The sequence below is a fragment of the Arachis duranensis genome, chromosome 2, assembly GCF_000817695.3.
Source record: "Arachis duranensis cultivar V14167 chromosome 2, aradu.V14167.gnm2.J7QH, whole genome shotgun sequence".
Taxonomy (NCBI): domain Eukaryota; kingdom Viridiplantae; phylum Streptophyta; class Magnoliopsida; order Fabales; family Fabaceae; genus Arachis; species Arachis duranensis.
Genome location: NC_029773.3, coordinates 7,411,345 through 7,433,692, shown reverse-complemented (window position 1 = coordinate 7,433,692; position 22,348 = coordinate 7,411,345). Strand labels below are relative to the sequence as shown.

General features: G+C 31.0%; 3 protein-coding genes across 3 annotated transcripts; all 3 read left to right on the top strand.

The window, feature by feature from the left end:
• The first annotated feature begins 4,887 nt into the window (after window positions 1-4,887).
• Window positions 4,888-7,989, top strand: LOC127744891 (replication protein A 70 kDa DNA-binding subunit A-like). The gene is made up of 11 exons (XM_052257721.1): window positions 4,888-5,037; window positions 5,155-5,428; window positions 5,526-5,625; window positions 5,721-5,845; window positions 5,925-6,009; window positions 6,153-6,288; window positions 6,377-6,540; window positions 7,101-7,215; window positions 7,303-7,500; window positions 7,602-7,682; window positions 7,804-7,989. The coding sequence occupies exons 1-11, from the start codon at window positions 4,888-4,890 to the stop codon at window positions 7,987-7,989; spliced, it is 1,614 nt and encodes a 537-aa protein (XP_052113681.1).
• Window positions 7,990-11,245: 3,256 nt separating this feature from the next.
• LOC127744890 (uncharacterized) lies at window positions 11,246-12,388 on the top strand. Its single transcript, XM_052257720.1, has one exon. The coding sequence runs from the start codon at window positions 11,246-11,248 to the stop codon at window positions 12,386-12,388; it is 1,143 nt and encodes a 380-aa protein (XP_052113680.1).
• A 5,439-nt stretch (window positions 12,389-17,827) lies between these two features.
• On the top strand, window positions 17,828-21,577 carry LOC107473288 (serine/threonine-protein phosphatase PP1 isozyme 1-like). Its single transcript, XM_016092841.3, has 3 exons — window positions 17,828-18,008; window positions 19,553-20,112; window positions 21,294-21,577. The coding sequence occupies exons 1-3, from the start codon at window positions 17,840-17,842 to the stop codon at window positions 21,459-21,461; spliced, it is 897 nt and encodes a 298-aa protein (XP_015948327.1). The 5' UTR covers window positions 17,828-17,839; the 3' UTR covers window positions 21,462-21,577.
• Window positions 21,578-22,348: the final 771 nt, after the last annotated feature.

Here is a 22,348-nt window from a genome sequence, read left to right as displayed (position 1 = left end):
AATATATATTTTTTATATGTTAATATATATTTTATATAAATAATTAATTTAATAACTAATATTTTATATACACGTACTATGATTTTATTATTAATCTCCTTAATATTGAAGGCAAGAGAATTATGATTTGTGAAGATAAAAATGAGAGATCATCTTTATTACGAAGTTCAAGTTACACTATATACATAAACTTCTAGTTCACTAACCGGATGCAGGGGGGGGAAATGCTTACAACCAATCCAGATCCAGGTGAATATGTTTGTTAGTTGATGTTGGGTTTTGACATATACGAAGTTGATAAATTCGGGGTTTTTTTTTTTTTTAATGAAATGACAATCTCTTTTAAGTGTGTTTTGTTAGAAATAAGAGAATAATTTGAAAAAAGTGATTATGTATTATTAAGTGGTGTTGCAATAGTCATCCAAAAAAAAAAATGGTGTTGCAATAATACAATATACAAGAATATATATAGGTGTTAAAAGAATTAAAGCAATAAAAATATAATATCCTATAATAAATATATAAATATGTTAAATAAATATAATTGATGTTAATGGATTTTAATTTATAATGTATTTTAATTATACTCTAATATCACTTTTCAAACTTAAGTAGGAACTAAAGATATCATTTTCAATTTGGAGAGTAGAGTCCAAAAATAAATAGGGTGATTTGTGAAGATATCTGTAGTCGGATCCAAAGTCCCAAAAGCTATAAGACGAACAACATCAATAACGAGACGTTATTGGACAAAGTGACAATCAATTTCAATGTGTTTGGTGCGTTTATGAAAAACATCATTATGGACAATTTGAATAGCACTGTGGTTGTACAAAAAATATTAGTTGGGGACAAATGAGGGGCACTCAAATCTTCAAGAAGCCAATAAATCGAGACAACCTCAACAGTAGTGTCAGCAAGAGTATGGTATTCAGCTTTGGTACTTGATCGAGTAATGAATGTTTGCTTCTTGGCTAGCCAGGAAATGAGAGAGTCACCAAAAAACAAACAATAACCAGTAGTAGAACGATAATCAAAGTGGGATCACCAGCCCAATCAGCATTAGAGTATGCTTGAAGGGTTAAAGATGAATGGGCAGAAAAATAAAGTCCATGAAATAGAGTGCCTTTAATGTAGCAAAAAATACGAAGAATTGCTGCATTATGAGTAGTACAAGTAGCTAACAAGAACTGGCTAAGAACATGAACTGGATATGCAATGTCGGGTTGTGTGACAGTCACGTATACGAGACTTCCAACAAACTGTCGATAAAGAGTAGGATGATCTAAAACAGTGTCATCTATAGGAGTAAACCGAATATTAGGCTCAAAATGAGTAGACTCAGTGCGACTATCCATGATTTCAGCTCGAGCAAGCATATCAGAAGCATACTTAGCTTGAGAGAGAGAGATACCGTCATACGAGGATATGACTTTAAGGCTAATAAAATAACTGAGTGAACTAAGATCCTTCATCTCAAAAGTGTGGTGAATGAATGCTTTAAGATCAGAGATACCATAAACATCATCTCCAGTAATACTTATGTCATCGATATATAAAAGTAGAAGAACAACCCCACATTCACTTTTACGAATAAAGAGAGCATTCTCATGAGGGCTGCAAGTGAAACCGAGATTGCATATAGTAGTGCCAAACTTTTCAAATCATTCACGAGAAGCTTGCTTAAGACCATAAAGTGCCTTACGAAGGAGACAAACTTTGCTAGAAGGATAAGGATATCACAGAGGTGGTTTCATATAGACCTTCTTCTTCAAATCCCCATTAAAAAATGCATTATTCACATCCATCAGATTGAGAGCCCATTTTTTTACTACAGCAATGGCAAGGAGAGCACGAACAGATGTGAAACGAGCAAATGGAGCAAAAGTCTCTTCATAATCAATACCATATTCTTATATACATCATTGAGCAACCAAATGTGCCTTATAATGGTCAATAAAACCATCAGAGTGACTCTTGATCTTGTATATCCATCTACTACTCACAACTTCTTGATCACAAAGAGGATCAACCAAGTCCCAAGTGTGTGCTTTTTTAAATTCCTGGATTTCTTCTTGCATTACTTGCTGCCAATTTGAATTTGTAGAGGCTTCTCAGAATGAATTAGGTTCATGATGATGAAGAATAGTAGAAAAGTGAGGAAATAGATTTCTTACCCTAGAAGAACGAATGGAGGAAGACGGCATGACAACAGGACAAGATCATCGTCTGGTTTGGAATCATTGGTAGATGGAGAAAGTGGAAGAGTAAGAGGCTTGAGAGATTGACTGGAGATAGAACTTGTAGTATCACCATTAGGAAAAAGATTAACATGGGAGTTAGTGAAAAACAGGGACAAAGTAAAAGGAATTGACTCAAAAGAGGAGAAACTAGAGAACATGTGATGCTCCCAGAATACAACATGACGAGATATACGAATACGTCGAGAGATGGGATCCAACAACGATAACCCTTGTGTTCAATGCCATAACCAAGAAAACAACATATGCGAGCCTGAGGTTCAAGTTTATTATGCTCATGAGGCTGAAGAAGGACAAAACAAACACAACCAAAAATACGAAGAGAACTATAATCTGGAGAGGTATGATAAAGATGCTCAAAGAGAGTAATGTTATACCAAGGACATAAGAAGAAAGTCTAATGATAGTATGGACAGCAGTGAGAACAGCTTCATCCCAAATACGCTCAGAACATGATGAAGAAATAAGCATAGGACGAACAGAGTCAAGAATGTGACGGTGTTTGCAGCTCTTCCATTTTGTTGAAAGATATCAGGACAAGAAAACTCAGACAAAGTGCCCTGTTCAGCAAAAAAATTTAAAAGTTTGGAGTCACGATATTCCATAGCATTACCGCGTTGGAAGACTTTAATAACCTTGGAAACTAAGTTTTAAATATAGTAGCAAAGTTAATATAAAGCTGAGGCAGCTCATGATGATTAGTCATCAAATAAACCCAAGTAAAATGTGAATAATCATCAATAAATACTACAAAGTATCGAGCCCCTCCATAGAAATGGTGGGAGTAGGGCTCCAAATATCAGATTGAATAAGATCAAAAGGAGAGCAAGCAGGAGATGGATTATTATGAAAAGATAATGCTGGTTGTTTTGCAGCTTGATAAAAAATGCAATCAAAAGACTCTTGATTAACTTGACCTAAAACACCTTTAAATAGAAGAGGGTGCAATTTTCTTAAGGAGTTATGGGCAAGACGACGATGTCATAGGTGAAGTGTAGATGGAAAAGAAATGTGAAGATTCTCGAGTTCAAACAAGCTTCCAACCTTACGTCCAGTCTCGATGATCTGTCTCGTCCAATGATCTTGCACACGACAACCAGAAATAGAAAAATTGACATTAAAATTGAGATCAACAAGTTGAGCAACAGAGATAAGATTAAAGTTTACTTTTGGAATAAAATAAGTGTCATGGAGGATAAGATTTGACTATGAAATAAAATTCTTATGTGTTGCATGCAAGAGGGAATAATTAACAGTGTTGACAAAAGGTGAATTTGTAGTGGTAAACAAAGACGAGAAAAAATGCGTAAAGGAGACATATGATGAAAGCAATCAGAATTAAAATATCATTTATAATTACCTAGAGGAGTGGAAAAAATAGCATAGGTATTACCAGAAAAGGAGAAAAGTTGCTTAAGAGACTCAATACCAGATGGAGAGACAAAAGGTAGGTTAAGAGAAGTAGAGTTGGTGGATTCATTAGCAACAGCAGCAGTAGTAAAAGCAGACATATTCTTAGAGTAGTTGGGACGAGAATGATACTTGTTTGGATCTGAACGTGATAGGCAAGTAGAACAGGTAGTAATCAAGTGTTCCAAGAGCTTGCAATAATGGCAAAATAGGTTTGGACAATTGTAGTTAATGTGACCTTTCTATTTGTATTTGCGACATTCAATAGAAGGACAGTCTAAGAAAAGATGCCCATAACGGTTACAATTTAGACAGAATTTACCCTTTCTATCTGTGGCAGCAAAGCATCTGATTTTTCCATAATAGTATATACAAAGATGAAAGATATGAAAAAAAACTGCAAGATCGGAGCAAAAATTGAGGAAACGAAAGTCAAAATTGAAATATTTAACCAAACAACCTTAGAATGGGTCCCACTATTTGCTACGTCAATAACCATGTCAGCAGAGGAGGACATGTGGCGACGTGCGAGAGGAAGAGGAAGACACACCAATGCTGACGCGGAGCGGAGTTGGCGCGCGAGTCAGGAAGTGGAACGGGCCGGGTTGGCGCGCTGGTCAAACACGAGTCGGTTGAAGGCGCCATATTTGGACACATGTGATGCTTTTAAGCTATTGATCCTAGGTGTGGATCCAACGGCGCTGGATGCGTTTGGAATGAGGAAGATAAGCAAATGGACAACAACCTTGAGGCAGCCTATGGTGGCGCATCCGATGGTTTCCGGTGACAAGGCTGGACTTGTTGAACTCGCAACGACGAGATAAAGATGGTGATAAGAACAGTGACGAACCAAAGCGTCGGAAAAGGATTGAAAAATAAGGGCAAAAAATACTGCTGAAAAAAGAAAAACAAGGGGCTATAAACTAATCTATCTATATATAATAAGTAACTAGTGTATGCCTAAATACTCGACAAGTGGAATGGCTATTTACTCGACACCTGTCCACTAAAATCAGTCTCAATACAAGATTATAATGAAAAGATAAGGACAAATATAATATAAAAAGGATATATAATGCAACTGCAATTCAAGTTACAATTTCCATTTCACTTTTTTAAACACTGAATATCATGTCTCTTCTTCCTTCTGTGAAGTCTCGCATTGCAGCTCCCTGTATCTCTCCTTTCTCTGGAAATCTCACAAACCTGAAAGAAAATGGGAGAAATTTTTGATTCTGTTCTAGATGTCAATGCTAAAACACTTCATTGGAATTTTAAAGTATATGTCATAAGAATCTGGGAGGTTCCTAGCAAGTTTAATAACAATGAAGTTAATAGTATTGAAATGGTGCTTCAAGATAACAAGGTAACTAGGATGGATTATTTTCTAATAAGTTTATTGTTTGCCATATATCATTGTTTTTCATTAACTTCTACATATAGTTTTTTTATACTCCTGTCTGCATTGTCTTCATGATGGCAGGGTGGGAGAATCCACGCTTCCATTCCAAGGGCAGTTGCTAATAGAAAATGGAGGGGTGTCATTGAGGCTTTTCAGATGTACATTATGTCAAATTTTGTGGTATTGAAAAACACTACCAAGACCAAGACATACCCTAGCCAGTGGTTACTCATGTTCTCACACAGGACACGTGTTAATCACGTGGAAAATCCTTCTTTCCCACTTGAAGCTTTCCATTTCAAGACCATTCCTGACTTGGTCACTGCACAGAAGATCGATGAGAACGATATTGTTGGTTAGATTCTACCACATTTTCTTTTAAATAAATGTCATATCATTCTATTAACTTGCTACATGGTTAATAACTTGATTTTTTTTTATGTTTTCATTAGATCTCATTGCCGAGGTTGTTGGAAAGGCCGATCATAGGGACTTAGTCACCAGCAAGGGAATGGAGACAAAACGTTTGGTTTTAGAACTAAAAGATTTAGAGTGCGTTCCCTGTTATTTATTTAAGTTGACATGTACATTTGATTTTTTTTTATTCAAGAGGATAACCGATGCTGTTGTTTTTTTGTCTATAACAGGAACAACCGTATTCACTGCATTTTGTTTGGTGAAATGGTTGACCAAATCTTACCACATCTTCAACATGAGAGGGTAGAGCCACTCATTGTGGTGTTTCAGCTATTTAAGGCTCATAGGTGGAATGGTATGCCTTAAATAAAGTCTGTGTTCATACAATACCTGAAATTATTTCACACTGAAACTGAAATACCATTTATACGTAGGCCAAACATCTATTCAGAGCAACTTCAACGTGTCAAAGCTGCACATTAACCCAGAATTAAAAGAAGTGGTTTTGTTTAGAGACAGGTAACTATGTTGTGTAATATTTCCTACAAATACTATTACAGTTTAAAGTTTGTTCTAAAAACTTTGTTGACAAATGTGTATTTGAAACTAAGATTCAGTGTGGTTTAGGGGTTTCATAATCCATGTGTAATTGATCTTTTTAGGTTGCTAAGTGGTGCATCATCAAACTCTGTGAGGATTAGTCAAATGTCTTCACAAGGTGCTTCCTCCGGTATTGATGAGCTTACCGTAGGATCTGCTATTGTCAAATCAATCGATGAAGTGCTAACAAGTACTGAGGTGAAGTGAAAGATTTTCTTCAATTGTAATACATGGTTATCTAAGATAATCAAAAGCTAACCTTTAGTGTTTAAATGCTGAATTCCAGGAAGGCACAGTTTGGATTGTTGGAACCATTGTTTCAATAAATGCGGGCAAAGAAGATTGGTTTTACAAGTCATGTCGCAAGTGTCCAAAGAAGGTTGAAACTCCAATTGGTAATAGATATGAATGTACTAAATGTGGTCACACACATGGGTGTGCAGCCTTGAGGTATGAGTATTAAAACAAAAAAAATTGGTCCCTTTTGTTAAAACATACTTTTGTATACTTATTGGTGGTATATGAATCTAAAGATCTAAAATCATTAATTTGTTTTTTATATATTTTTCCTGTTTTGCATACTTAACTAAAATAAATGAATAGTTGGTAATTATGTTGTCTTGAACCTTATCATAGTTTAAAGACTAATGCAGTATTTGGGTGTACCAATTACATTCTTATAAATCAATACATCATGCCAATTTTGTTTTTGGTTATACACGAGTATTAAGACTTGGAACTTTTCATTTGTTGCTTTTCTTAGAACCAATCAACATGAATACTTCTGTATATATATGATGCATTTTAAGTACCATCAATAATTGAACTCAGTTTTAGGATATGTTGCAACTAAACTTAAACAACTGAATAATGAGTTGGTAAACCCCAAATACAGCACAAGGATTTTGCATTAAGAATCGGTGTTGTAAAGATAAAAGCAACTGAAATTTTTTTATACCATCCGTCAGACTGTCACATTTACAAAGTGCTTAATCTTGGTCCATTAATAGGTACAAGGTGGAGATTATGGTTCATGATGGAACAGGGAGTATCAACTTGCTGTTGTGGGACAGAGAAACCTTTCAACTATGTGGAAAACAAGCGGAAAAAGTTAAGGAGGAAGAGGTTATTAGCTTATTCAAACTTTTGAATAAATTAGTTTACATGGTGAATATTTTTAAAAGCTTTACACTGTATTGTTGTCTAACTCAGGTCACAAGTGGAGATAAATATCCAGCCACACTTGACAATATGATGGATAAGAGGGTTTTTTTTAAGATTAATGTGAAAGCTGCAAATATCAACCACTATGATCAACTCTTTACTATTATGAAGATCTGTGATGATTATGAAATTATTGAGAAGAACATCCCAGTAATTGACACAACCAACCCCGCTAACAATGTTGAGGTATTTAAAGATAACTTTGTATCCTATCTGGTGTTTATTTTGTGTTAGGGATGAATTGTTTCACTCATATTTAAGCAGATCCTGGATTCCCCTATTTGTAGGACAATGGATGCAGCAACTCGCTGGATTTTTCGGAGAATGTTGTTAATCTCAACACTGATAATGATACTCAGCGTACAATGGTCAGACTATATTTGAGATTAGATAGGACTAATTTACATATATGATCATCACAGTAGGAAATATTTCCGTGAAAATTCCTGTTAATTGCTAGGATTGAGTCTTTTGTCAAATTCTGTGTAGGATGGTATGGAAGAGTGTATATCCAACCTCAAGTACAAAACTCCAGCTAAGAGAGCTTGCAGCGAAATGAAGCCAGCCTCTAATGGGCTTAACCACATTGAGAAAGAAGGACAATTGTCAACAAATAAGTTCAGCAGAAAAGATTCCAAGAAGCAAAAGTCACTAATGAATGAAGTGGATAACTGAATATTCATAAAATTCATGTTTGAGTGACTATTACCTAAATTATTTTAATGCTTTTAAGTGTTTAGACCTTTAAATTATTAGTTCTGTAATATTTGTGACCTTTAAGTTATTAGTCCTGTAATATTTTAAAGACAATATTCAACTACTTGATTGTATCACCTTAACTAATGTTTTAGGCAATGAAAAACTTGATGAATGTTATGCTAATATGGTTTTAAAGTATATATATATATATATATAATGCTCTTGACTTGATATTATTGGTTGAGTTCATATGCCAAAAACATAACAAAATACACAATCGAATTCAATGTATGTTCTTGAAATAATTTTAATTAACTTACATTATAATTAAGTGGTCACTTAGAATTTTATTATACCCTAAAGCAAAAAAGAATACAAAACCTTACAAGTAGGCGCAAAAGTATGTGTTCATAGTATATTACGTGAAGTTGCAGCTGGAGGAGTGGGTAATTTTAAGGATTTTCAATAGCCAATGACAAGCATAAAAGTGCCATAAAATATTGGAAGCTCAGCTCAAAGGAAGTACAACCTAATACATAGAGTATAAAGAGCTACAACAAAAAAAAAATTGTGTAATTAACCAGCATGTAATAAGTTCTAATATGGTAACTTTCTTTAAACTTTTAGTAGTTGTTATAAAGTATATAGACTTGGAAGGAAATACAATTAGATAAAACTTTTATTCATACAATTAGATAAAACTTTAAAACTGCAGGTTGAAGTTTTATCTTTTTAGATTGATAATAGTATTGTGTTTGTTGTTATACTTACTAAATTAAGTGGTCTACTTGCAAATTATGCTTTAGGGGAAGAATGAATTAACCTATGTACATTTGGAGTTTATGACTGTGTTACTTGATTAAACCACAAGTTTTAATATATCTTTTGATCTAAGAAGCTTACACGAGTTCAGGTAGAAAATATATAACCTATAAGGTTACAACAATAATTACCCAACAAGTAAATATTTTGACGAAAAGAACACCTTATTAATAAAAAGTTTCCATTCACATAATGTGCTATTAGAAACTATTTTTACAACGCAGTAAGGCTATTTTATTGCAACCTTGGAATAGTAAAACAAAAAGACAAGTAGAAATAACACTAAATGCAAGAACGAGTTAATGGATGATCATTCCCTAACATTTGTACAATACAATATTAAAAATAAATGGCTATAACTAAACTATTAACAAAGAATGCAAGAGGTTCTTAATAATTTAAGAAAAATATTAAATTATACTTAATTATAGTTAAAATACATTAAAAACTGCAGGTTGAAGTTTATATTGATTCTTGAATTAATCATTCGAATATAACCACTAACCATTGGTCTATACAGTTATTGTCTCAAGGATAATCAAGAATAAAGCACAGAAGAAAGATTTGGCACTCAAAAAAAAGGATAATTGATGAAAGCACAATATGTTTAATTGAAAAAATCAATGACCCAATACATACAAGACTTACACGTTAGTAAAGTATGCTTAACACCACACGTCAAATGCAATACTCATTAACTCCTCAAGACTTCTAACATGTAACACTGATGTAGTAGCAAGTTTTTGCATAAACTTTATAACAGTGGTTCAAAGAAATCACAATTGATCTTTTTCCTAAAAAGTTAGATTTTAAATAGCATTTATGGCTCTGCTTAGCCTAGCTTCTAAAAGATTGATTTTTGAATAAGTCAATTCAAAAAAAAAAAAGTTATATATGCAAATAATAGTCAATGTAATGTGATTCTTTTTTATTTATGATATAAAAGTGTAGTTTAAGTTTTGTGGTGTTAAATTGATTGTATAAAACTGAGTGAAATGGTTTGACTGATTGATACATACAAAATTTTGTATGACTGATTGATACACACACAATTATTTTTCTAAACAATCTTGATTTATAAGGTTTTTATAGAGTTTTTGTCTTACTTTTCTAACATCTAAAAAAATAATAAATTTTAAGGTCAACTACATTTTTCAGAAAGTTGAGTAACATAATTTTATTACACAGAGATTTATATCTGGTTGATATGACATATTATTTTATTATTAAAATTTATTTTCACAATACAATAAAGTTGGATATTATTTAGTAAAATAAGAATTTTTCAAATTTTTTTTTGTAAGTTTGTCAACAGATAACTTTTCAAAAATAATACCTTTGACTAATAAAATTTATTAAATTTGTGAATTTTACTAAATATCATTCTCCATAATTATAATTGTAGTAAAATTATTTTAAAATTTATCTATTTTAAAACTATGAATTCTGATTTTTTTAATTATAAAATAAACTTTTTAATATATTCACAACTTTCTTAAAAAGAATTATTAGTTCAAAAAAAATAAAATATACAAATATTTGAATTTAATAAGACTTTGAAAATTGCATTTTGGACATATTTTTATAGTAAAATTTTAATTCAATCCTTAGTTTATACAAAACATAATAAATATGTAAGGATTTAATGTACTAAAAAATGTAACTCTTTAAATATATAGAGATAAATAAACTTATATGTTAAAAATTATTATTTTTTAAATCCCAGCAATGGTATTAAACTTTTGATTTATTAAATTACAAAATAATTTAAAAAATATTTTAACATGTTGTGGAACAAGCATCATTATTTCATAAACAAAAAAATCATATTTATACACGGATTCTATCAAATTAAATCTTATAAACAGATCTGTAGATGAACCAACAATCTTGATTAATATGCATTTGATTAAATACAAATATCATATAAATTTGCTTTTGGTCTCCTCTTTGTGTCATATGGTGCACTCAAACTAATGAAACAAATGAATTTATATATTTTCTAATTCATCAAGGTCACTAATTTATAAAGTATAACTACATACATCTTTAATAATAGACTGTTAATCTAAAAAATTGATAAATAAAAAATCCTATATTATACGTAATAAAACATGTCCAATGTAATTGTGGAGTTACTCAAGTTTAATTTAATTATTATGCAAAATAATTAATAAGTAATTTATTAATTTATCTAACAAACTCAAGTCACATTTATGATATCGAAACAATGAATATATCTTTTAACATATTGCACAAAGCACAAATAGTTGAATCAATATCTTGAAGCTATCCTGGTTTTTTATTGTGAAAAATAGTATATATACATCATTTCTAATGATAAGCCACACCGAGTGTTTTCTCTTCTACATAGAAAGTAATTCAAACACAAAATCAATTTTAGATAAAGATGAGTGACATATCCACCAACGGGACAAAGCTTCCACATATCAATGATGATTTGATATGGAAGATTTTTGTCAAAGTTGAGCCCAAAACTGTTGGTAGACTCAAAGTTGTGAACAAGGCATGGAAATACAGACTCTCAACCCCATTATTCATCAAGCAGAACTGGGAGAAAAACAAGCATAGAGACAAGAGTGTGATTATCGGCATTGGTTATCCTCCAGCCGATCAGAACTCGCAATGGTTTGTTCGCGTTATGGCGGACACTGGAGCACAAATTCAATTCAGCATTCCGTTTAACATCAATGGCTTCTGGTTCTACTCACTCATAGGATCAGACCATGGTGTGTTGTGTGTAAGGGTATCACCAGGGGGTCTTAACGCTAGGCTCATTATATGGAACCCTCTCACTAGAAAGACTAACTTTGTCACCGATGAAGCTATAAGACATTGTTCTCATGCTGTGTCCCTTTATGCATTTGGCTTCACGCATGATTCAATGGAGTATCGCATTCTCCATGTTTACAAGAAGCATATAGAGAAAAGACGGATGTCCTGGGCTCTATACAACTCCATTGATGCTGATTGGGTTGATTCAGGAACATTCGAAAGTAATGTTCAGAAGCTCGGGCCTAAGTCAATTGTTAATGATGAAAAAGCATATTGGGTAGGTTGGGATGGAGTTGGCTATTTGAATCCAGTTTCAATTTGCACATTTAATTTGCAACAGCAGCAGTGCTATGAAGGAAACATTCCAGATGAAACCAAGTCTACATACCACACTTTAACGCACTTTAAAGAAGGTGTTGGTTTCATATCATACCATAACATCGGTTTCATGAAACAAATGGTTGTTTGGGGCCTTAAGGAAGATAATAACAACATGCTGGTCTGGGATAAATTTTTTAAAGTATCAGAAATTGCAATTCCACACAACCCCACATTGTTTGTTGGAAAAGATATTTTGTCAATCATGGAATTGAGGTGCAGTTCTGGTGGTTCGAATGACACCGAGAGGACTGATATACTACTGACAAGACTTAAGTTCATGAGTTCTACCAGGGACATATTATTACACCAAACTTGGCAGGAGAGGGTTTATGTGAAGACCATCACAATGTATTCCGAAGAGCTTTACATGGTTTAGTGTCAGTGTTAAATAAACATCCAAATAGGTTGTTATATTATGGTCACGGTTGCTTTTAGGAGTAGTTGAAGTGGGTAGTTTACGGTTTATGAATATTTGAAGAACCAGTTATTTTGTCTCGATGTTTTATCTTTCTAGATTGATAATAGTATCGTATTTGTTGTTATACTTACTAAATTAAGTGGTCTACTTACAAATTATGCTTTAGGGGAGGAATGAATTAACCTATGTTCATGTAATTTATGAATCAAGTGTCTACATTTAGAGTTTATGACTGTGTTACTTGATTAAACCACAAGTTTTAATATATCTTTTGATCTAACAAGCTTACATGAGTTTAAGTAGAAAATATATAACCTATAAAGTTACAACAACAATTGCCTAACAAGAAAATATTTTGACGAAAAGAACACCTTATTAATAAAAATTTTTCATTCACATAATGTGCTATTAGAAACTATTTTTACAACGCAATAAGGCTATTTTATTGCAACATTGGAACAGTAGATCAGAAAGACAAGTAAAAATAGCACTAAATGCAAGAATGAGTTAATGGATGATCATTCCCTAACATTTATACAATACAATATTAAAAATAAATGGCTATAACTAAACTATTAACAAAGAATGCAAGGGGTTCTTAATAATTTAAAAAAATATTAAATTATACTTATTTATAGTTAAAAGACATTAAAAACTGCAGGTTGAAGTTTATATTGATTCTTGAATTAATCATTCAAATTCCTTAACCAAATAGTCAATTAAGAGTGAAAATACCACAAAATATTAATCTAAAGAAGACTTTAAAATTGTCAATTAAGAGTGAAAATACTACAAATCTTTTTAAGCTTATGTCAAGTGTATTTTTGAGGGACCAAATTCCTAATATGATCTTTAAGTAACTTAGTAATACTCTTAAAATGAAAAGCATACAAACACTAAACTATAAAATTTTGATGACCCATTAAGCTTAAAAGCTTTTCAAAAAATAGAATCACCAAGACGTAATTGTTAGCAGAAAATTTCATCACGGAATAGTAACAATTCATAATCTACTTGTTAGTCCTCAATTTCATTTTGGTATTTCTAATAAGGATGGGATTAAGATATTATCTTTGCATTCCATACCGCTTTTCACTCGTGAAGATGAGCCTGAAAGAAAAACACAAATATTAGTCACGAAAGGCTATTTGAAAACTAATTTGAACCAAATGATTTATTAGCACAAATTGAATTGAACTTATTACTCAAAATTGAAAAATTCAAGCATTTGTTTGGTTTTGTTCTTAATTTTGTTAGATAAATAGTGAAAATAAAAAATAAAAATAAGAATATATTTTAATCTTCCCTTCACATAAATCAATTCTCTATTTTTAAGGTAAAATCAACGGCAGATTTGGTATTTTCTATTGTTATATCATGCTTTCACTTTTTTATATACTGTTTTTTTTTCAAATAATATTACTGAATAAGAACAAAATATAAAATCAATAATCGAAGATAAAAAATGAAACCAAAGACGTCGAAAAAGGATTGAAAAACAAAGGCAAAAAATACTGCCAAAAAAAGAAAAACAAGGGGCTATAAACTAATTTTCATGTAAAAAAAAATCTATGTTCTTGATACTATGTTAGAAATAAGAGAATAATCTAAAAAAAGTGATTATGTGTTATTAAGTAATGTTACAGTGATATAATATACAAAAATATATATTATTAGAAGAATTAAAATAATAAAAATATAATATCCTATAATAAATATACAAATATACTAAATAAATATAATTAATACTAACTATTTTAATTAATTTTAATTATATTCTAACATACTTCATTCTCTCATGAAAAGTAGAATTGATGGCAATGTCTATATAGCTGGAACTGAATCATAGAAAATATAAAAGATATAACGGAAATTTTGACGCTTTTTAATTTACATATAGCGCTAGAGTACGTGCTGGACTCCATTATGGGGAAGGGGTGTGCTTAACATGTTTGTGGTGTTAGGAGGGAACAACTCGGACCCTGCGAGTTGACACCACCCACACGGACAGTCCGATTTCATTCACCATGTGATTCCAGCTCTCAGTTCACCAAAACAATTTCTATCTATACTCAAAACGGAGGGTCCGAGTTCTTTTCAAAATCAAAGCATGGAACTCGGACCATGCGACTTGTACTACATTGCATATTAAAAAACCACGTTAAGGTAACACGGAGAGTCCGATTTATAGCACCCCAAATTTTATTTCTCATTAGCATACAAATCGGACGGTCTGATTTGATAGGCAAAATTTATAAACAAAGAAAACGCACGGTCCGAGTTCTTCTCTGTGACACTGACAAAAAGCTGTCCCACATATACGTCTAGTCCCCCACGCTTCCATATCCAAGAAAAGCACACGTATAGGTTCCATTTCGATAAAATTGAGCCAAATTTTGACACCATTGTTTGCTTGGTAGACTTTTAAGACACCAATAAATTCCCAATGAACATACAATAACCAATCACACTTCTTCGAACACCTAGCCCAGTCAAAATCAACATAAACCAAGTCCCATTTCTAACTTGGTTATGACATGGTGCATTGCATCCATATGGGCCGGGTAGCGAGTGGCTTGCTAATAAAATAGTTTAATGTAATTAGGTTGGGTTGGTCTAGTGATTAGTTCACTAGTCCGCTTAAGTAAGTGTCGGGGGTTCGAAGCTCGTTTTATACATGCAGTAACCTATTGGCCAACAACAAATCCTTAAATGGAGTTCAGTACCACAACGGATTAGTCCTTTCTTTCTGGCCTCAAAGGTTAGCCTGCCAACTAATCTTCCATGTGAGGAAGGATTACTCAACGGCTCTTGAATTTAGGCAGCACTTTCTCTCAAGTTCAGATCCATTAGCAAGTTGGCGGGTTTAGATTCCAAAAAATTGGTATCTTCAAGTAAATTGAGTGTACATTTCATTGATATTGGTATATACTTGGACATGATTTTATAATCTTCATTCGACTTAAGTCTTAAAATGGATTTAAAATTGATTATATGTACTAAAATAGTCTTTAAAAATATCAATTATACCAATTATATATATTTTTGAGATTAACAAAATTAAATTATGAAAGTCCTTAATTTTAGAATATAAACCTATGTTTTTGTCTATACATTAATTAATATTTAATTTGGTACTTAAAATTTGAAGTGAGATTTAAATTAATCTCTAAAATTTTAATTGACCAAATTAAATCTTTAAATTTACAATTATTAACGTGTTAAATCAGCACATTATTAATAGAGATGACCTTCGAAACTAATATGAATTACAATTATAAATTTAGAAAAGTTCAATTAAAGTTAATTAAAACTTGACGAGTTAATTTGAATCTAACCTTAAATTTTATGACGAAATTGAATATTAACTCTCTTGTAAAAATATATTTTATAAAAAATATTATTATAAAGAGAAACAAAACAAAGAAATAAATATGCAAGACTTCTCAAAATAAACAAAACTAAAATACTTCGAAATGAAACAGGCCTGCTACACATACAAGTCTTTTGGCTAGGGCTGAAAGTGAGCCGAGTTGAGTCGAGTTAGACCAAGTTTAAGTTCGGCTCACAAAAATTGAGCTTGCCTCACGGTTCGGCTCATTAACAATCAAGCTTATTTCTTAAACTCAAGCTCGGCTCACCGAAAGCTCACGAGTTGGCTCGAGCTCACGAGCTGGCTCAAATAATAGAAACATAAATACATAATCTATAATTCTATATCAATAGATTATAACTTATATATTTTAAAAAATATTTAAAAAGATCAATTTTATATATTGTTATCTATCAATAAATTATAAATTTTTTACTTATGTCATACATCAAAATTATATGTAAAAAATAAATATGAAATTTTAAATAATCAAGATCATTAATATATATAATTATATAGTACTATTTATGTATATATATAATATTAAAAATATAGACTAAATGCATATAGGATATATGTATTAATAATTATATATATATATAATCGGGTTAGCTCACGAGCTAATTTATGAGCTTATCCAAGCTCAACCTCGACTCATTTAATTTATGAGCTCAATTCCAAGCTCAAGCTTGGCTCACTAGCTCACGAGTTTAACTTATCGAGCTATTAATGAGTCGAGCTCGAGCTAGCTCATGAGCTGGCTTGACTCACTTTCACCCCTACTTTTAGCTTATAAGCTATATAAGTTGGCTCAAGTCTAAGAAAAAAATACGCGCACCACTCTTTTAGAATCGAGCGTCCAACACATGCGCCTTAATCACCCTTCCACAACATGTTCATTATGCCGCACTCTTCCTCTTCTTCCTCAATCAAAACGCAAACCGTCAAGATTCAAGCGACATTCGAAACAAACTACGATTCTGCAGAAACGTTCCAACTCCTCGCGAAGAGTAGAAGAAATCAGGAAGAAAAGATACAAATCTCTATAAAAAATCACTAGAAAAAGCGAAGAAACATTATTCAAGGTACTGTTTTACCGTTCTTCTAGGTTTTTTTTCTAGATTGTCTCTGTCATGTGCCTCATCCTTAACCAGCAAAACATTAAAAGATCCAAGAAGAAATATATTGTCTCCCCCATGTTTTGGGTGTATTTCTTAAATCCTTTGGGTGTATTCTGTAATTGTTTGGGTGTATTTCTATAATCGTTTGGGTGTAATTCTGAAATTCCATTATTTTCAAAACGATTTCAAAGTTTGATTTCATAAACTATGAAAATAAAAAAAACGAAGCAAGAATATAGAGAGAGAAAACGCCCGTAAATGATGAAGAAGAAACCAGTGATAAATGCAGATAAAACAACGAATGAAAAGGCAAAGAGAAAACACACGAAGGAGATTCAACAAATTTGGCAAGAAACTCGAAAAAAGAAACGAAATCTTTTGAAAAATGGAAGTTATATATTTGTGCGTTAATTAATTTGAATTGATTTAAAAGTCTGTTAAAGAGGCATGTAACATAAGCAGCGCGTTTAATGGGTTTCATTCTCTTCAAGTTTGTAAAGTTTGTAAGCACAAAGCACCTGTACGTAGAGATTAATCCAAAATGAAATGGGTCTTATCTTCCTACTAAATGAGATTCTTCCTCTTTTCTAAATTTGGTTCGGTTAAGAAAACAGTATGCACTTTTTCTCCTTGCCATTAGTTGGCAACTTTAGATCCTCCGCTTTCTTTTCTAGCCATATATAGAAAAAGAGAGGAAGAGAGAGTAAAACATTGCTTTAATATATCCCAAATATATCAACAAATCTGCTATTTTTTTGGAATATTTGTTTCTTGTATATCACATAAAATAGCAACCATTTCTTTCTGATCCTCTTTGCTTATTTTGCATTCTGTGATCCGATTCATACCAATAGGAGAAGATCAATAAATTAGTTTATTGTATAGAAAAAAGAAAGATCAGAGAGGAATCGGGGAATGGATGGATTGGATGGTTTGATAGAAAGGCTTTTGGAAGCAAAGAAGAATGTTGGCAAACGGATTCATCTTGTAGAGTCAGAAATTCGCAACATTTGTATCACCGCAAAAGAAATCCTTCTTAGCCAACCCAACCTCCTCGAGTTGGAAGCTCCCATCAATGTTTGTGGTATTATATTATCTTATATTCCATCCTTTTTTTTTAATTTCAATTAATACTCTCTTTTCTTCTTCTTAATATCCATGAATCATTGAAATTATGTTTGCATTGCATGTGGAAATAGAATGAATTCTTAATCCATATTGAACCGATCAAAACAGGGTATGACACAGTATTATATATATATTAGATCGGTTTGGCTAGAAACTAACTTTTCTTTGATCCACAATCATAGATTATTAAAGGTTAAGAGGAGGGAAACAAAATTTAAAGGGAAAAGAAAAATGTAACTGATTGTTGTATAAAAAAAATAATAATATTCCAAAGAATTTTTAATCAGATTCTTTAGTCTTTGACAAATTTAATCACCAAAATTAGTCACAAGAATTTATTTTATTAGATAAATTAGTCTTTATATTAGATTATTTGTCTATATAAAAGTATTTATATGAAAATTTTAAAAATTTTTAAGAACAAATATGTTTTTTTATCAAATACTAATGCGGATTATTTTGTCTAATCTTTTACGAAAATTTAATATAAAAAATAATTTGTCTAGCAAAATAAAATATTAAAAACTAATTTAATAATTAAAAGTTTATAAAATTAAATTATCCGATCAAATTTTTTTATACTAATTTAGATATGAAAAAGCTAGAGGACCAATAATTTTAATTTATATTGGCTAGTATTTTTTATCAACAATTCAATATCTTTAGTTTAATAGTTCTACAACACTATAATATATTTTTAGTCAATATTTTTAAAAATTACTGATTAATTACCGGGAAAAAAATAAATAAATTCTGCGAGCTTATATATTAGGATTTTTTATTTTAATATGGAAGAGTGGAGAGAGTTTTACGTTAATGTTGTAAAAAATTGAGTTTTACAGTGTTATGAGGGCGCTGCTCTGTGCAAGCACAATACGCAGAACATGTATTGTACTGACAATATGCAGACTGTGTATTTACAATACGCAGACTGTGTATTGTAATTTAATATTAAAATAATACAATACGCAGTCTGCGTATTGTAATTTAATATTAAAATAATACAATACGTAATCTGTGTATTGTCTTTATAAATTAAAAAAATATTAATCTGACAATTCGCAATCTGCGAATTCTATAGCCCTATAATTTTGTAAAATACCATAATTTTCAATATTAAAGGATTACACCAATTTTTATCCAATATCCAAAAAAATTAACCTATATATTACTCTTTAGATATTATTCATAAAAAAATTTTACTTTTAAATATTTTTCACTACATTAAAAACAACCAAAATACTAAGAAGATTGATAATATAGTTTAGAGGAGTGTTAAGATGTCAGTAGATTTTGTAATTTATAACTATTAATTAACCATTATTAATATTTTTAATGGTATAAAATTATATTTAATAGGATAAAATTACCCATTTTTCTTTTACTAGTTAAATTTTAATAAAAATATTGGTCTCTAAACTTTCTCTTGCAATTTATATTGGAGATAGATTTTATGAAATTTGATGAACGTTTTGAGCTAATAATATGATGATATGGTAGGCGACATACACGGGCAATACCCAGACCTATTGCGGCTGTTTGAATACGGCGGTTTTCCGCCGCAATCAAACTACCTGTTCCTTGGAGACTACGTGGACAGAGGAAAACAGAGCATAGAAACAATATGCCTCCTTCTAGCGTACAAAATCAAATACCCTGAAAACTTTTTCCTTCTGCGTGGAAACCATGAATGCGCCTCAATCAACAGAATATACGGATTCTACGACGAGTGCAAGCGGAGATTCAGTGTTCGTTTATGGAAGGTGTTTACAGATTGCTTCAACTGTTTGCCAGTGGCTGCAGTGATTGATGAGAAGATCCTGTGCATGCATGGAGGGATATCTCCTGAGATTGAGAACTTGGATCAAATCAAAGCCATTGAAAGGCCAGTGGATGTGCCAGATCAAGGGCTCTTGTGTGATCTTCTTTGGGCAGATCCTGATAGGCAAATCATAGGGTGGGGAGAGAATGATAGAGGTGTTTCATACACCTTTGGACCTGATAAGGTTGCTGAGTTCTTGAAGAAACATGATCTCGATCTTATTTGTCGAGCTCACCAGGTTCCATCTCTTACTCTTCTCAATTTTTTTGCAGTTTATCTATGCCTTTCTTCAAGGTACATAGTCTTAAAAGAGAAAAGTTAAAGGCAAGCGAAAAATTTATTACCTTTTAGGAGTAGTTTTAGTTATTAATTTAATTTTTAAATATTATTAACGAATTATTTACTAAAAATAATAAATTTTACTAATTTTTTAGCATTTTTCTGTCTTAACATTAAAGTAATATTTTCTTATTACTTAATAATATTTTTTAAGATTTTGTTAGGTAAATAATGATTTTTGTGAACAATGTGAACAATGAACTATAAAATTGGTCTAATAAAGTAAAAATATATTACACCCCCTAAATTATCTACCTAAATCTTAATATTAAGTAACTATTTGCATATCTAGTGAACTAGTGAATTGAACATCCGATATATTCATTGTTCACATTATTTATTATTTTTATTGTTTATCTATATTTTTTCTAATTTTTTAATTTAAAAATTAAAAAAATATTTTTTAAAATATAAAAAAATATCACTATAATTTTAACAACACTTGTAACATAATTTGATAGCCACCATAATTATAAATATTATAGACGTCACCTTTATATAATAGTTTAAATTTTTAAAATGTCGAGTACTATGACTAAAAATTGTAACGTTAGATCATAAAGACCAAAAAAAAAAACACATACATAGTTCTACTAAAAGAGTTGTACTAAAAAAATGGTACAAAAATAATGTATTAAATATATAACTATTTATATCACAAATTTACAATAGTTTCTGCCAACGAATTATAACTCAAATGATATAGTCTTTTCATCTTATCTAAAAGTTTCAAATTCAAAGTGATTTCTCTTCTTTACTTAAATTTTAAGAAGAGATTTCTTGACAAATATGTAACTATTTTTGTGCCTCTACCAACTTAAATTTGTAAAAGAGATGGTTTCATAATACAATCATTAATATGGACTCTCTTGGAATATATTAAAATCAATTAGTATTGATTAAAATTATTTAATATATCTAAATATTTATTATAAAATATTATATTTTTATTATTTTAATTATTTTTAATACTTATAAATAATTTTTTATATTTTATCATTGTACACAATTTGAATATACACAAATTTTTTTCTATTGTTATCTCTTCCATTTTTAACAGACACAACTTTCTTCTTGCAGGTTGTGGAAGATGGGTACCAATTCTTCGCAGATAGGCAGCTAGTGACCATATTTTCAGCACCAAACTATTGTGGAGAGTTCAACAATGCAGGAGCACTTATGTGTGTGGATGAAACCTTACTCTGCTCCTTTCAGATTCTCAAACCATTGACAGCAAAGACCCCGTAGCAATAGCTGCAATCTTCTTTATTTTTGGGTAACACAACAACAATGGAGAAAACGGACAAAGCAAAAGCTATTTTGAACTCTGCAGAAAGTTGTATATATCCCCTTGTTTACTTAGAAGCTGATTGTGAATTTAGATTAAAAGGAAAAGAGAAAAAAACAAGAAAGAAAGTAAAATGTTTGAAGAGTAAAATGAATTTATAATTACTATTGGGAACTTCTAATTCTTCCTTTCTTGCCCTTCATAATCTCATCTCGCAAACATAGTGATCCTTTAGTTTTCTTCTCTACAAAACTTCACACAATTTAAGTGGAAGCAATTATTCTGAAAAAAAAAAGTCCCATCTGCAATAGTACTTGTACCCTTAAATTTGTACCCTAAATAGGTTTGGTAATATTATTTATGTTTTTGGGCATGGAAATTTATAACTTTTGAAAAAAAAAAAGTAGTTAGAAGAATGTTGAAGGATAAACCTAACTGAATCCATTAATTGTGAAAGAGAGACGGAATATAAAAACAATTTTAATGGATGCAATTGAAATTGTTTTACCTCTGACACTTCCATAAAACTTGATAAGTCTCACTTCTATTTTGTTACTAGAGTGAACAAAAAAAAATGCTAATGCATGTGGGAGAAAATAAGGAGTGCAACATTTTTTAAATTCAAAACCTTAAATCTTAAATTATAGATTTTAAATGAGTCATTGATATAAATATAATAAATACAAAATTAAAATTTGTTTAACTACTAAAGAGTGTAGCATTTTTTATCATAATAATCATGATCAATTATTAGTTTTAATAGTATAATATTTTAATGATATTTTATAATTGGTGAGATCACAACTAAAGTTATTCACAAAGTTAATATTTAAATTGGTCTTTGAAG